General features: G+C 63.9%; 1 protein-coding gene across 2 annotated transcripts; it reads right to left on the bottom strand.

The window, feature by feature from the left end:
* Positions 1-1,130: 1,130 nt before the first annotated feature.
* MTSS1L (MTSS1L, I-BAR domain containing) lies at positions 1,131-12,371 on the bottom strand. Of its 2 annotated transcripts, none has more exons than XM_023756062.1 (11): positions 12,347-12,371; positions 7,620-7,681; positions 7,453-7,526; positions 6,563-6,647; positions 6,392-6,483; positions 6,241-6,315; positions 5,907-5,915; positions 4,883-5,040; positions 4,153-4,260; positions 3,183-3,283; positions 1,131-1,415 (listed from the first exon to the last, which is right to left on the bottom strand). In XM_023756062.1, the coding sequence occupies exons 1-11, from the start codon at positions 12,350-12,352 to the stop codon at positions 1,172-1,174; spliced, it is 1,014 nt and encodes a 337-aa protein (XP_023611830.1). In that variant the 5' UTR covers positions 12,353-12,371; the 3' UTR covers positions 1,131-1,171. The 2 variants fall into 2 exon arrangements, with proteins under 2 accessions (XP_023611830.1, XP_023611829.1); XM_023756061.1 differs by having other exon boundaries at positions 1,132-1,419; positions 3,187-3,283.
* Positions 12,372-12,512: the final 141 nt, after the last annotated feature.

Genomic DNA, 12,512 nt, shown 5'->3' with positions numbered 1-12,512 from the left:
TAGGCACCCCATCCCGCGCACGCCTCTTTGTTTCAAATGGGTGGTTTTGCGGGACGTTCGTGGTCGACCCACCAAATCCAGCAGCCCAGAGGCGAAGAGGGACGTCACCTCGGGGTAAAGAGCGCTAGAGGGAAGCCTGGGCCCCTCAGGCCGCCAGTCCAGCGGCTGGGAAGAGGAAGGCCCAGCAGAGGAGGGCGAGGAGAGCCACTGGCGAAGGGAGGAGACAAGCAGGTGACACCGCGGAGCCCTTGAGGAAGCAGGGTCAGCTGGGGCGGGTGGCGGGGCGCAGGGGCAGCGCGGAGACTACAGCGGTGTCAGTAGAATGTGGGAGCAGACGTCCACGTGGGAGGCCCCAACTCAAGACAAAAAAGAATGAAAATACAAGCACGGGCTGGAGCTCCCCAGGGCAGAGGCTCAGTGAGGATTAAAAAAAAAAGGACGAGGAAAACTCAGTGGAAAAACTCAGCACTTAGTCATGAAAAAAACCCAAAACAAAACCGACCACACTTAAACCGGGAATAGAAAGGACCGTCTTTCCTCCGCTGAAGAGCAGCTGTAAAAACACTGCTCCTTTCTGCCTTGGCCGGGGAGCTCAGAGCATCGTGCCAGGACCCCAAGGTTGTGGGTTCGATCCCCGGTCAGGGGACATACAAGAAGCCACCAATGACTGCACAAGTGGGACAACAAATCTGTCTCTCTCTCTCTCTCTCTCTCTCAAGTCAATAAAGTATTTTAAAAATGGATGTTTTTCTCTCGGGTTGGGAGTGAATGGGAAATGAGGGAGAGATGGGCAGTGTAGACAACTCTTTTGAGAAGTTCTGCTGTGAAGGAGACTGGGCAGGAGGTGGGGGGCAGGGGAAGGGAGGGCCTTTAGGATGACACTAGAGCTTGTCTGTGTGACGACAGGAAGGAGCCGGCACAGGGAGGGTGTCAGTGCCATGGGGACAGCCTTGGGCAGGAGAGCAGAGGTGAGTGCTGAGCCCAAGTGGAAGCCGGGCATGCGGCCTGACCTCCCGTGGTCCGTCTCGCGGAGGCTGCAGGAACGGAGAGCCTCAGGCCAGGCTCAGGTGTAGAGGGAGCTGGCCCGCTGCCCACCCAGCTCCCAGGGCCGCAGCCTCCTGCTGACACTGCTGGGGCTGTGTGGCTGCTCCAAGACCTTCCCCCTGTCCCCTTAGAGCCTCGAGGCAGTGAACTCAGTCTGTCCCCGGTGTGGTGGCCCCCCCCGCGAATAGCCTGAGGCTGGCATGAGGCCAGTGTGCCCATCCCAGTGGCCCGGACACCCCCTCACCTGGCTGGTGATGTCTGAAGGCATGGGTGAGGGAGGCTTGGAGTAGGCGGCATCCTGGGAGACGAAGCCAGAGTCGTGGGAGGAGATGCTGGAGAGGCGGGCGGTGGCGGTGGCTGGCTGCGCCAGGCTGCGGTAGCGACAGGTGGAACTGGGTGAGTATGTTTGGGCACCCCCAGGCCACGGGGCTCCGCCACCCTTGGCACTGCCACTGCTGCTGGGGGCGCTGGGGGAGTGAACGGGGGGACAGCAGCCAGACAGGGAGACACGGGGGTGTGTGTGGGAGGGAAGGTGAAAGACGAGGGTGGGGAGACAGGTGAGGGGCAAAGGAAGGAAAAGACAATGTTAGACTACAAGGTCCTGAGACCCAGGTACCAGGGGAGCTGGGTTCTGGGACCGTGGGACAGGGTGGGCCTGGGCAGAGGACAGCACCAAAGACCCCCGGTCAGGGCACATACAAGAAGCCGCCATCAGGGCACGCCGGGGGCGAGGCGATCTCTCTGCCTCCTATGCTGCCATTAGAACAGTAGGCCTTAGGCCAGTGGTTCTCAACCTTCCTAATGCCGCGACCCTTTAATACAGCTCCTCATGTGGTGGTGACCCCCAACCATAAAATTATTTTTATTGCTACTTCATAACTGTAATTTTGCTACTGTTATGAATTGTGTTATGAATCGTAATGTAAATATCTGATATGCAGGATGTATTTTCATTGTTACAAATTGAACATAATTAAAGCATCGTGATCAATCACAAAATCAATATGTAATTATATATGTGTTTTCCGATGGTCTTAGGCGACCCCTGTGAAAGGGTCGTTCGACCCCCAAAGGGGTCGCGACCCACAGGTTGAGAACCGCTGCCTTAGGCTAACAAGGAAACGGAGGCGCCAGCTTCCAGTTGCGCTAGAACCAGACACAGGTCTGATCGTTTCCACACTGTCCTCTCAGAGTCTGACTGCCGTCAAACCCTGACTGGATGGTGGGGATGGTCTGTGTGGGTCCTGGACCCACCACTGCCTCGTCCCCTCTGCCCCGAGGTGCCCAGCCCTGCCGCTCACATCCTCTGCGCCCACTGCACCCCCGGGGGATGAGGGCTTCCTGAGTGTGACCCCGATCTCCCCCCCGCCCCGTCTCTGGTCAGGGGTGTCCCTGCGATCAGCACTCCCTCCTGTGATGCCACCACCCGGGTCCAGTATGCCCGGCCCTCCTCTCCCTGCAGCAGTGGTGCCCCGCCCAAGGGGGTGCTGGGGCAGGGGTGCCCGGCACAGGGGGCTCCCCCAGAATGAGAAACTTGCTCTGTGCTCACTGCCTTCCCACCCAAGGAGCCGTGATCCTTACACATCTTCTCCAAGTCCTGCCCCAGTGCCCGGCAACTAAGTGAGGCCGGGCTGGGGTTCGGGCCGTGGCGGCTGCCCAGGCACCAGTTCTCGGGAGCCAGCCAGCCGGAGCGCCTGTCAGCCGGAGGCCTCAGCACACGCTCCCAGAAGCCGCCACGCCTCTCCCCAACCTGAGATCCTTACGATTCCCCCAGCCTGTGCCAGGCCTGGCAGAGTCGATGGTTACCTGCTGGGACTCTGGGTCTTAGGTCTCCGTTTCCCCTTCTATGAAATGGGGACAACCCCAGACCCAACAGTGTGTTAGGATTCAGTAAGGAAAATGCACGGAGCATGGAGCATGGAGCACGGAGCACGGCCCCAGGCACGGGGTTGCTGCTCCCGAAATGTAGCTGCTCCCGCACAAACCCTCCCGCTGACCCCACCGGCCCTGTGCTGAGGGTGTCCTCTCCTCTCCACTTGCAAATCCCTCAGTGACACGGGAACTGTGAACTGTGGGCCCTGCAGCAACTCTTGCTGCAGGTTTGGTGGGAGCCTCTTCGTGCCTGCCCCCCCACTTGACTGCACATGCTGGACTTGCGGGAGCTGGAGCTGCCGGGGCGACGAGGGGTGGGGTCTGGTAGGACCCAGCTGTAGTCCGAGCCCTTCAGGTCTTTGATCACCTGACAGGGACAGGGACAGGGATGGAGGTCATGGGCCGTATCATTTCCTGGGGTCCCCCAGAGGGCTGGCAGGCCCAGGGCCCCCCTCCTCTCTTCTCAATTGAGAACCCGGCCCCCACAGGAGACCCCGGGAGTTTGAAGCTCCCCAAAGCCCCCCTAACCCTTTCCTAATAAAAGCTCCTCACTTGGGGGCGGGAAGCAAGGCTGCCAGAGGGCTGGGGGGATGCCTGGGAGATTCCGCTGTTTCTCAGGGACGCTGCCCAGGGGGCCAGGCTCAGTTCACACACAGAGTCAGCTCTGAGCCCGGCCCAGGCCGGGCCGGGGATATGGGAGAAGCAGGGCCCCTGAGGACGCGCTGTCGCTGGCAGGGGAGCCAGGTGAGAGTGACCAGGAAGGACACCAGGGGGTTCGAATCCTGGCTCTGCTGTGCCCCTCAGGCAAGTTGTAGACCTCTGAGCCTCCGATCCCTCCCGTCTTGGAGGGTGATGCCCTGATGGCCTGGAACGTGCTCAGCAGTGCTGGGCACTGAGTGCCCAGGAAGAGCAATGCCACAGGGCTGCCCGGGGGCTGACCTGGCGCAGTGGGAGCATGGTGGGGGGGTGAGGCGGGCAGGGTCAGGGCCAAGCCCCATGAACCTGGGGCTTCTGTCCATCTGCACGCAGTCTGAGCCCCTACTGGGTCCTGGGGTACATCACCCCTCACCTGGGCAGGTGCCCCTGGATGCCCCACAGTGGGTGTCAGGACACGTCCGGTCCTTTGTCCTCAGCAGTGTCCCCTAAATGCTGTCCCCCTTCCTCCTCTACGGTCCCCAACCAAGGGCAGGCCGTCCCCCTGCCCCACCCTTTCCCTGTGCCCAGGCCTGGCCATACCTGCTCGCTGGCAGGGGGCAGCTTGTGGGGCTCTGCGGTCAGCACCACCAGGTCGTCGATGATGCCCTGCAGGTGGGTGATCTCTCCCAGCATGGTCAGCTCGCCGTTCTGAAGAAGCAGTGAGTCAGGGCCGCTGGCCCTGCCCGTGCCTGCCCACCTGGGGGACCGGGCTTCACCTGGCCCCTCCTCCCTCCCCCTTTCCCCACAGCCAGTGCTGCCGGGGCTGCAGGAGGCCGGGCCTGCACAGCCGGGGGCTGGCGTGACCGTCTGCCAGACCGCATCGGTGACGATGAGCTGAGACAGGCCTTTGGGTGGGAGTGTTTAGCACTGGACACACCCAGCTAGGGACCAGAGAGACTGGCCTTTCTCCAAGGTCACGGGGTCAACCCTGGGCCTGGCCCAGCCTGCTGACACCAAGCACCAAAAAGAACTCACGGCCCAGGAGGTCACAGTTCGATTCCCGGTCCGGGCACATGCCTGGGTTGCGGGCTCGATCCCAGTAGGGGGTGTGTAGGAAGCAGCTGATCAGTGATTCTCTCGTCATTGTTTCTCCCTCTCTCTCCCTCTCTCTTCCTCTCTGAAATCAATAAAAATATATTAAAAAAGAAAAGACGGGCGCATGCTCAGTAGTTCCCAAATCCTGATTCTTGGATGTGGTGATGGCAGCACCCAGGGGACCCCAGCCAGGCCGTGTGGGATGCCTCACAGCCCCGCTGCCCCAGGGACCCACCACCACAGGCTGCAGGAAGGTGATGAAGGTGCAGAAGCGGCCGCGCTCCTCGATCAGGGCCCGGCGCACCGCCTGCTTCTCCGTCTCCTCCAGCAGCAGGTACATGTCATTGACGTCCTGCAGGGCGCTGTCCAGCTGGGGCTGCAGGTCGCCTTTCCCTGGAGGGTGGGGAGGAGAGGCCGTGCTGGGGACCCGGCCCGCTCGCTGCGTCCATGGCTCAGGCCCCGTGGTGTTCCTGGCTGGGGGCTGGGCACTGCCGTGGGGGCCAGGGACCCGGGGAGGGCAGTCAGGACTCTGGGACGTGTAGAGGGGCTGGTCCCCAGAGCAGGCAAAGAAGACAGACAGACACGTACACAGGAAAGACACCAAAGCTGCCAAGCCACCCAGGCCCCGGGGTGGGCAGAGTCCTGGGCAGCGCCAGGGCCGCCCTTGGAACAGCTGTGCTCAGGGGGGCCCTGAGGAGACCTCCACCCCCCAGGACGCTCACTGCCTGCAGGATGGCACCCTCTCGCCTCCTGGGGTACTGGAGGGGGTGGGGTGGGAACAGAGCAAAGTAGAGCATGGGGCTCAGCTGTCCTCCAGGCCCTGGTCAGGAGAGCAGGGGCTGGGCGCCGGGAGCAGGGGAGAGGGGTGTCTCCATGTGGGCCCCCACTCAGCTCAGGGAGCAATGCACAGGACAGCAATGGTGACACCGAGAAGCAGAGAGAGGCGAGAGGATGATGTAGAGGAGCAATGAGACAGGAAGTGGGGGGTGACAGGTAAGAACTCTGGGTGGCAGGCGGGAGGGCGGGGGCAAGGCAGACAAGGCCTGTGCCCCCCACCCAGGGCGGCCCAACCCCTCTTGACCTGGCAGACTGACCCAGCGGTGGCCACGGGGCCCCCGGGGAACTGTGCCCCAGGCCCCTCCCTCGCTAGGCCGACCTCCTCGGCCGGGAGAAGCTCTTTCCAATGGCCCTGAGCTGGGGAGACAGACAAATGCGACGAGGACGGGAGAAGCAGCTGGAGAGATGGACATTTGACTTACCAAGTAGCTCTACAGGAAGGATGTGGAAGGAAGAGGAGAGACAGAGAAAGAGAATGTGTGAAAGACAGCCGATGGACAGAGCCACTCCGGGGCATGGGCGGGGTGGGGGACGCCTGGGCTGGTGGAGCCTCCTGCCACCTCCTGAGAGGGGAGGTTGGGGCCTGGTCTGGGTGCAGGGAGGCTCCCTCTGTCCCACCCAACAGGTCGGAGGGTCCTGTGTCCAGGATAGGGTCCCTCTGGCCAGGATGATGCCCTGGGACACCCCAGAGGGCAGTGGGGTCCATGGAGTGGGGCCCCGGGGGGCTGTGCCTGGATGGGCAGCTCTGGGCTCTACCTTTGCGCGCTTTCTTCTGCAGCTTCAGCGTGTCTGACGACTTCTTCTTGATCTCGTGCCGGGCCCGTTTGTACTCTGCAGGTGACGAGAGGAGAGCTGTGCTGGGTCCCCGCAGGGTGGGGGCGGGCACCCGGCCGGGCCCCAGCCTCACCTTTCGCGTGGTCCTTGTCCAGCTGGTTGACCGACTTCTTCCAGTCCTCGATGCGCTCCTGCAGCGGGTTGATGAGGCTCTCCAGCAGGGCGCTGCGGACACGGGGTGCAAGGTCAGGGCCAGCAGGGGTGTCTCCTGCCGCACCCCTGCCCGCCCGCGGCGCCCACTCACTTGGTGAACTGCCGCAGCTTGGTCTCGATGCTGCGGTGGCGCATGCACATGCGCGTGAGCGCCGAGCCGATGTCCCGTGTGGCCCCTGGCGAGGCAAGCGCGTGGCGTGGGAAAGGGCCCATCGGGACCGCTGCACTCCCGGCCTCGGCCACGAGGGGGCGCGCTGGCCCCGCGAAGGCCAGGCCGTCCCGCCCATCCTGTCCCCAGCATCCCACAGTCCTCCCGGTCCCTGTGTCACCGTGGCAGAACGATCATTCCCCAGTAGCTACCGAGCCCCACCACGGCCCTGCCCATGCCGGCCACGCCAGCCTTCTGCAGCTGCAGGTGCTCTGGTGGTCAGGGGCCCTTCACTCAGCTGGGAGAGGTCAGAACCAAAGACAGCCCAAGAGCCGGCCCAAGTCCCCTCCCCCTACCAGGAACCACCCCAGGGGTGCCCAGATGCAGGTGTGCGAGTGCCAGCCCCAGCCCATTCATTGTCTTGGTTCTCACCACCTGAAGGGACAGGGGACCCAGGTCCCCGCTCCTCAGACCAGAAAGGAGACGCCAGAGCCAACAGGAAGGCTCAGCTGCCCCTGTGCCCTCTGAGGGCAGATGAGGGGGTGATAAGTCACCGTCCTCAGACTCACTGAGCAGAAGGGTGAACGCCTGTGGCCGAGGGGCCAAAGGGGCGCCCCCAGCAAGAACGGAGGCCCCTGTGCCCCCCTGTCCCCGTCTCCCACTCCTGCTTGCAGCCTCTAGTGACAAGAGGCTCCCTTTCTCAACAGCCAGCCCCTTCCGCGAGGGAGCAGAGCTCAAGATCCCGACCCTGGGCCCGGTGTCCTCTCCCTGGCTCACAGTCCAGCCTGAGCCTAACCCAGGGCCCCCCGACCTCCAGCCGTGCCTCTCCCCACCTCGGGTGTTGGTGGCCATATCGGCCACTTTCTGGAAGGCATCCAGGAAGGCCACAGCAGCCAGCACAGTGGTCCTGGGGAGATGGACAGTGGAGGGTCTGCTGTGAGGTGTCCTCACTTCCCCTGCCCCCCCCCTCCCCCAGTCGGGGCGCCCTCAGCAGCCTCACCTTAGCTGGGAGTGCAGCTTCGTGGCCTTGGAGTTGAAGTCCTCCCAGATGGGGTAGGAGCTCTGCGGGGAGATGGGGAGGAAGTGAGACGTCACAGGGCTGCAGGGCTCCCTGTCCCGGGAGAGGGAGGCCCCTGGGCCCCTGGCGGGACAGAGGACCCAGGACAGAGCCCGGAGCAGGAGGAAGTCCTGGCCCTGGAACCGATGCCTCTGTGCCTCCCTCCTCCCTGACAATCAGGAAGCTCGGCCTCCTGCCTACAGTCACATCCTCCCTCAGGGAGGTGAGAACAGTAAATGGCAGGTCCTGTGTCCTCGGGGCTCCCCCGGGCCTGGCAGGGGATTGGGGCTGAGCCCCATGAGGGCACCATGTTGCCCCGGACGTGGCCCTGGCTGCTCCCCATGGCACCGGACAGAGGCACCGTGTAGGGGGCAGGGCTCCAGGCACTCCAGGTCTCTATTGGGGCCCCTGAGGGCGCTACTCTGTGCCCTGGAAGCTGCTGCCAGCCCGGCCAGCAACCACCCGGCCGGCAGTAGTGGCTCCCAGGCCCGGGGAGGGTGTGACAGCCGCAGGGCCCGGCCAGCCTGGCCGGGACAGCCAGGCCCTGGGCTGAATGGGGCCTTGTGCGGCCAACAGAGCCACCTTTCTCCACCCCCGGCTCCCCTCCCTCCCCTCCTGGGGACACAGTGTGGCCTTTATCCCAGCCTGGCCCAAAGCTCCAAGTTGGGGGGGGGGGTTCCCAGTAGGGAGGCCAGGCTCCTGGCGACCGAGCTGTCCAGTCTAATCAAGGGGCTCTTCCGGCTGACGTGCCTTCCCATGGCCGCTGGGTCCTGGCCCAGCAGAGCCCCAGCCCCGAGGGTCTCCAGCCCTCCCTTTCCGTGTGGGATGAGGCGCTGTGGCCTGATCCCAAGGAAAAAGGGAAGGCAGAGACCCTGCCCCGGCTCCCAGGGAAGCTTCGCTGGGCCGGGACCCCAGGGGCAGCTCTGAAATGGCCTCTTCACCGAGGACAGCCTGCAGGGGTGGACAGGAGACAGGGCAGCCTCTGGGAGCCTCAGAAACTCCCTCCCCTCCCAGCCCAGCCCAACCAGTGCCCAGGGAAAGCAAATATTTGAGAAGTTCACACAGGCTGGAGGGGGAGGGGGAGGCTGTGGGTGGGCTGTCACCACTGGGCACAGCTCAGGGGCAAGGGTCCTCCCTGGCAGGCCCGAGGAGCGGACCCTCCCCTTGGCACCCCTACCATCTGCACCCCTCCAGCCCCGAACGAAGGCTTGCTGAGATGAGACCTCCAGGGAGGAAAGACGATGCGAGGTGGGGGTGGGTGTGTGTGTGGGGGGAGTGCAGTGGTCCAGAGGCCGCCATCCTGGCCGCCAGGAAACCCCTACAGGCCCCGCAGCAGCCCCTGGGCAGCCCGAGAGAGCAAGGGACTAGGTGAAACCCGGCAGAGAAAAGTCCGTCCTCCCTACAGGGCTGAGGCCCATCTCGACAGCTTCGACCCAGCCAGGCTCACTCCACCTCGGACCTTCCCAGCCTCGCTCTCTCGTGCAGAGGGGATAAGACGGGGCATGGGGAGGCCAGGCCCAGTTCCTCCTCAGCAGCTGGACCGAGGACTCCACCCCCACTGGTAATTCATAAAGGACCCCCGAGATGAGGATCTGAGGGGCCGGAGCAGCCAGTGCCCCAGGAGCGTGTCCTCAGGCTTCCCTGGGCCCGCGCCTGGCTGCAGGTCTAAGACGCTGGGATGTTCCCACTAGGGAGTGTGACCGCGTGCTTGCGGTGCGCTGAGCCCTGTCACCGTGGGATCGCATCGAACCCTCCCACCGGCCCTGTGAAATGAATACTGACCGCCCCCATTCTAGAGATGAGAGGCTCAAGGGATGAAGGTTAGACTGGCCCGAGGCTGCCGAGTGGCAGTCAGGATCCGATCCCTGTCTGACGGGTCCCTGCGGTCAAGGTAGAGGCCGCGGGGAGATGAGTATCTGGGCCTCAGGGTGGGGAGAGGGCAGGGACTGCAGGGACGGGAGAGACCCCGCTCTGCCTCCAGCACAGTGGGCGGCTACTCAGGAAGGGGAAGGTGATGTGCTGGTCACCAGAGGTGTCCAAGTGGGAGGGATGAGACCCATGAGGAGGCTGCTGGGGACCCTGGCCCTCAGAGACTCTTTCTGGGTGCTGGACGTGGTCCTAGCGTTGGCTGTGCAGGTGAGCGACCCAGGCTACAACCCCCGAGAGAGGGTTTTCCGGGTGACCCTGGGCCAGGGACCCCTCTCTGAGCCTCAGCCTCCTCACCTGTAAGATCAGGATGGGAAGTATACCTCCTTCGGGGGTCAGCGTAGAGCAAAGTGTAGAGCAAGCATGTCAAACTTGCCTCGTTTATTTTGAATGAGGCATGCAGCCCGTCCGGCCGCGAGTTTGACATGGTTGGAGAGACTCGAGGAGGCACTGCCTGGAAAGCACTTAGCATGCGCCAACACCTAGTAAGTGCTCAGGGAATGCTGGCTAACGGGGACATGGGATCCCTGCCTCCCCGCCAGGAGCCCAGCCAGGGCCTCTGGTCTGGGTGACACTCACCACTCCTGAGAGGGCAGGCAAAAGTTACGACCCCGTTTTCTGGATGGGCCAGGGCTGGGAGGAGGCCCCATGCACTTGGCTGAAGGTGCTGCCCGGGCAGGTGGGGACTGAGCAGAGCCCAGGTACTGAGCCCAGTCCTGCCATTTTAGGCAAGTCCCTGCCCCCCTCTGGGCTTCAGTGGGCTTCCTGGCACCAAGTGGGCATCTGAGCTGAGTCCAATGAGGCACAGCCAGCGGGGAAAGCTCCTGAGGGCCCCCTCCCCACCCTTGAGTGGGTGCCCGCCTCCACACCCTTCCAGCTCCAGGTACCGCTCGGGGAGCCCTTCCCTCCGGCCCTCAAGCCAAGTGTGGGCCTTCAGAAGGGCCAGGGCGGGCTGTTGTGGGGCCAGTGGAGAAGCCTCATGGGGCAAGGTCAGTCTCTTGACATGGCCGCCCTCCGTGGAAGAGCCAGAAGCTGTCCCCTAAAGCCAGGTGACGGGCCTCCAGGTGGCCCAGTCCCCTGCTCTGTCCCTGGCCGGAACATATGCATGTGTCACAGGCAGGGGAATATCTGTGCTTGGCATCGCCCCAGGTGAAACCTCTCCCGTTCTGCCTCCACGTCAGAAAATCCTGCCTGAACCTCTAGCTACAACCTGGGCCCGTTTGCTTCTGTCTTGTCCCCAAGTTCCTTGCAAATACCCTGGAGAGGGAGAGAGGCAGTCCCACCGCTCTTCTCGGAGCAAGAGCTGCTGCTCTCTGCAGTGTTTTGGAGAGGCTGCCGGCAGGAGGGGGTGCCAGCCCTGGGAGTGGCTGGGGGAGGGGGGGAGGGTGGTCCGGGCTGCCCGGTCCCAGAAGGAGACCCTGGTGCCAGGGCTGTGATGCCCACAGGGCAGGAGGAGCTGCTGAAGGCAGACAGAGGCCAGCACCCCATATGGGGGTAGGGGGCACCCCCATGCTGCCTGCCCGTGGTCCCCGGCCAGGGGGCTTCAGGCCTCTTGTGGGGAGCAGGTCTCTGGCATGCCTGTCACCCCCACCTCCGGAGGGCCTGCTTGAGCACAGCCGGGCCGGCTGCACCTCCGTGAGTGGTGTTTCCCCCCGGGCCTGTGATGTCACCTTGGTTGTGTGGTTGCTTGGAAGTGTGAAAAGCTGGGAGGGTGGGGGCTCTCAAAATTTCCGTGGGAACCCAGTTCTTTCCTCCCCCACCCCAAAGGAGAAGGGCGGGAACAGCTCCTGACCCCCTCCCGCCACTGGAGCTGCCCCCTCCTCCCCCCTGTCGGCCCCAGCCAGCCCTGCCACCCGGCCTCTTGGGGGAAGGATGCCCCTGGCCTCCTAGATGGACAAAGAGGGGTGAGGTCAGGGACAGTGTCTAGCCGTCTCCTAAATGACCCTTGAGTCATGCCCCAGCCTCAGTTTCCCCGCCTGGTGAGCCAATGGTGGGCCCGGAGCCAGTGGCCTGCTCCAGCCTGACTTGGGCAATCCTGGGGAGGGGCTGGGGCTGAGGCCCGGGTGGAAGCAGGGTAGGGAAGGCCCTCCCTTGGGGTTGCTCTGCCAATCCCAACCTTCTCCGCTCCTCCTCCCACGGTAAGGACAGAGGCCTCGGTACGCTGGGACACTCAGCCTGGGAACCTTGGAGTTCTAAAGCTTGTTCTGGGGGGCCGGGTCCGGGTCCGGGGGGTGACAGTTACAGGGTCGGCACAGAGGCCAAGGCCGGTGGGGAAGGAGTTAACGGTTCTCCGCTTGATTATTTTCCCTGCTTTGGTGGTGACAGTATGGACGGGGCTTCAAGGCCAGCCTTTGAGGTATGGGGGGGCCAGGGTGGTGGTAGGGGGCGGAGGCCGGAGAGACCCGGACCTGCTAAAGGTCCACAGAGGCACCCCAGGAGCCAGACCTCATTCATGGTGTGAAGGTCTGGGGCGCAGGGAGCCCGGGTGCGCGCAGGCTCCGCGGGCGAACCCCTGGGGGCGCTGCGCTTTGGGTGACCCAGAGCATGGACCCTGGGGACCACACGGACACCCCGACACACGAGCACCCACACCCTCAGGCAGGCGGCCGGGGACCCGGGCGCACGGCAGACGCAGGCCAGCCAAGGACACACAGACCCCGCGGCGCACAGACACAGCGGGCCACGGCGGCCGCCGCCGCGCGCCCCCAAGGGGACCCCACGCCCGCGCCCGCGCCCCCCGTTACCTTCATGTCGTTGACGATGGCCTGGAAAAGCTGGCGGGAGCGCCGGATCCACCGCCACCGTCTAATTTGGGCAAGCGAGGGGGGTATGTCTGGAGTTGAGTAGAAGGAAAGCAGGCGGCGGACTGGGTGTGTGGGGGGATCCATAACTAAAGAAGTCCACAACGAT

Source organism: Myotis lucifugus, unplaced genomic scaffold, assembly GCF_000147115.1.
Source record: "Myotis lucifugus unplaced genomic scaffold, Myoluc2.0 scaffold_88, whole genome shotgun sequence".
Classification (NCBI taxonomy): domain Eukaryota; kingdom Metazoa; phylum Chordata; class Mammalia; order Chiroptera; family Vespertilionidae; genus Myotis; species Myotis lucifugus.
This window is presented reverse-complemented; position numbering and strand designations above follow the sequence as displayed.

What these genes read in the sequence shown, in the direction of transcription:
- MTSS1L (XM_023756062.1), bottom strand. An exon ending in AAGCTGCACTCCCAGCTAAG is followed by an intron (nt 7,527 to 7,619) that starts GTGAGGCTGCTG and finishes CCATCTCCCCAG; the next exon opens with GACCACTGTGCTGGCTGCTG. An exon ending in TGCCCCCTGCCAGCGAGCAG is followed by an intron (nt 3,284 to 4,152) that starts GTATGGCCAGGC and finishes TGTCCCTGTCAG; the next exon opens with GTGATCAAAGACCTGAAGGG.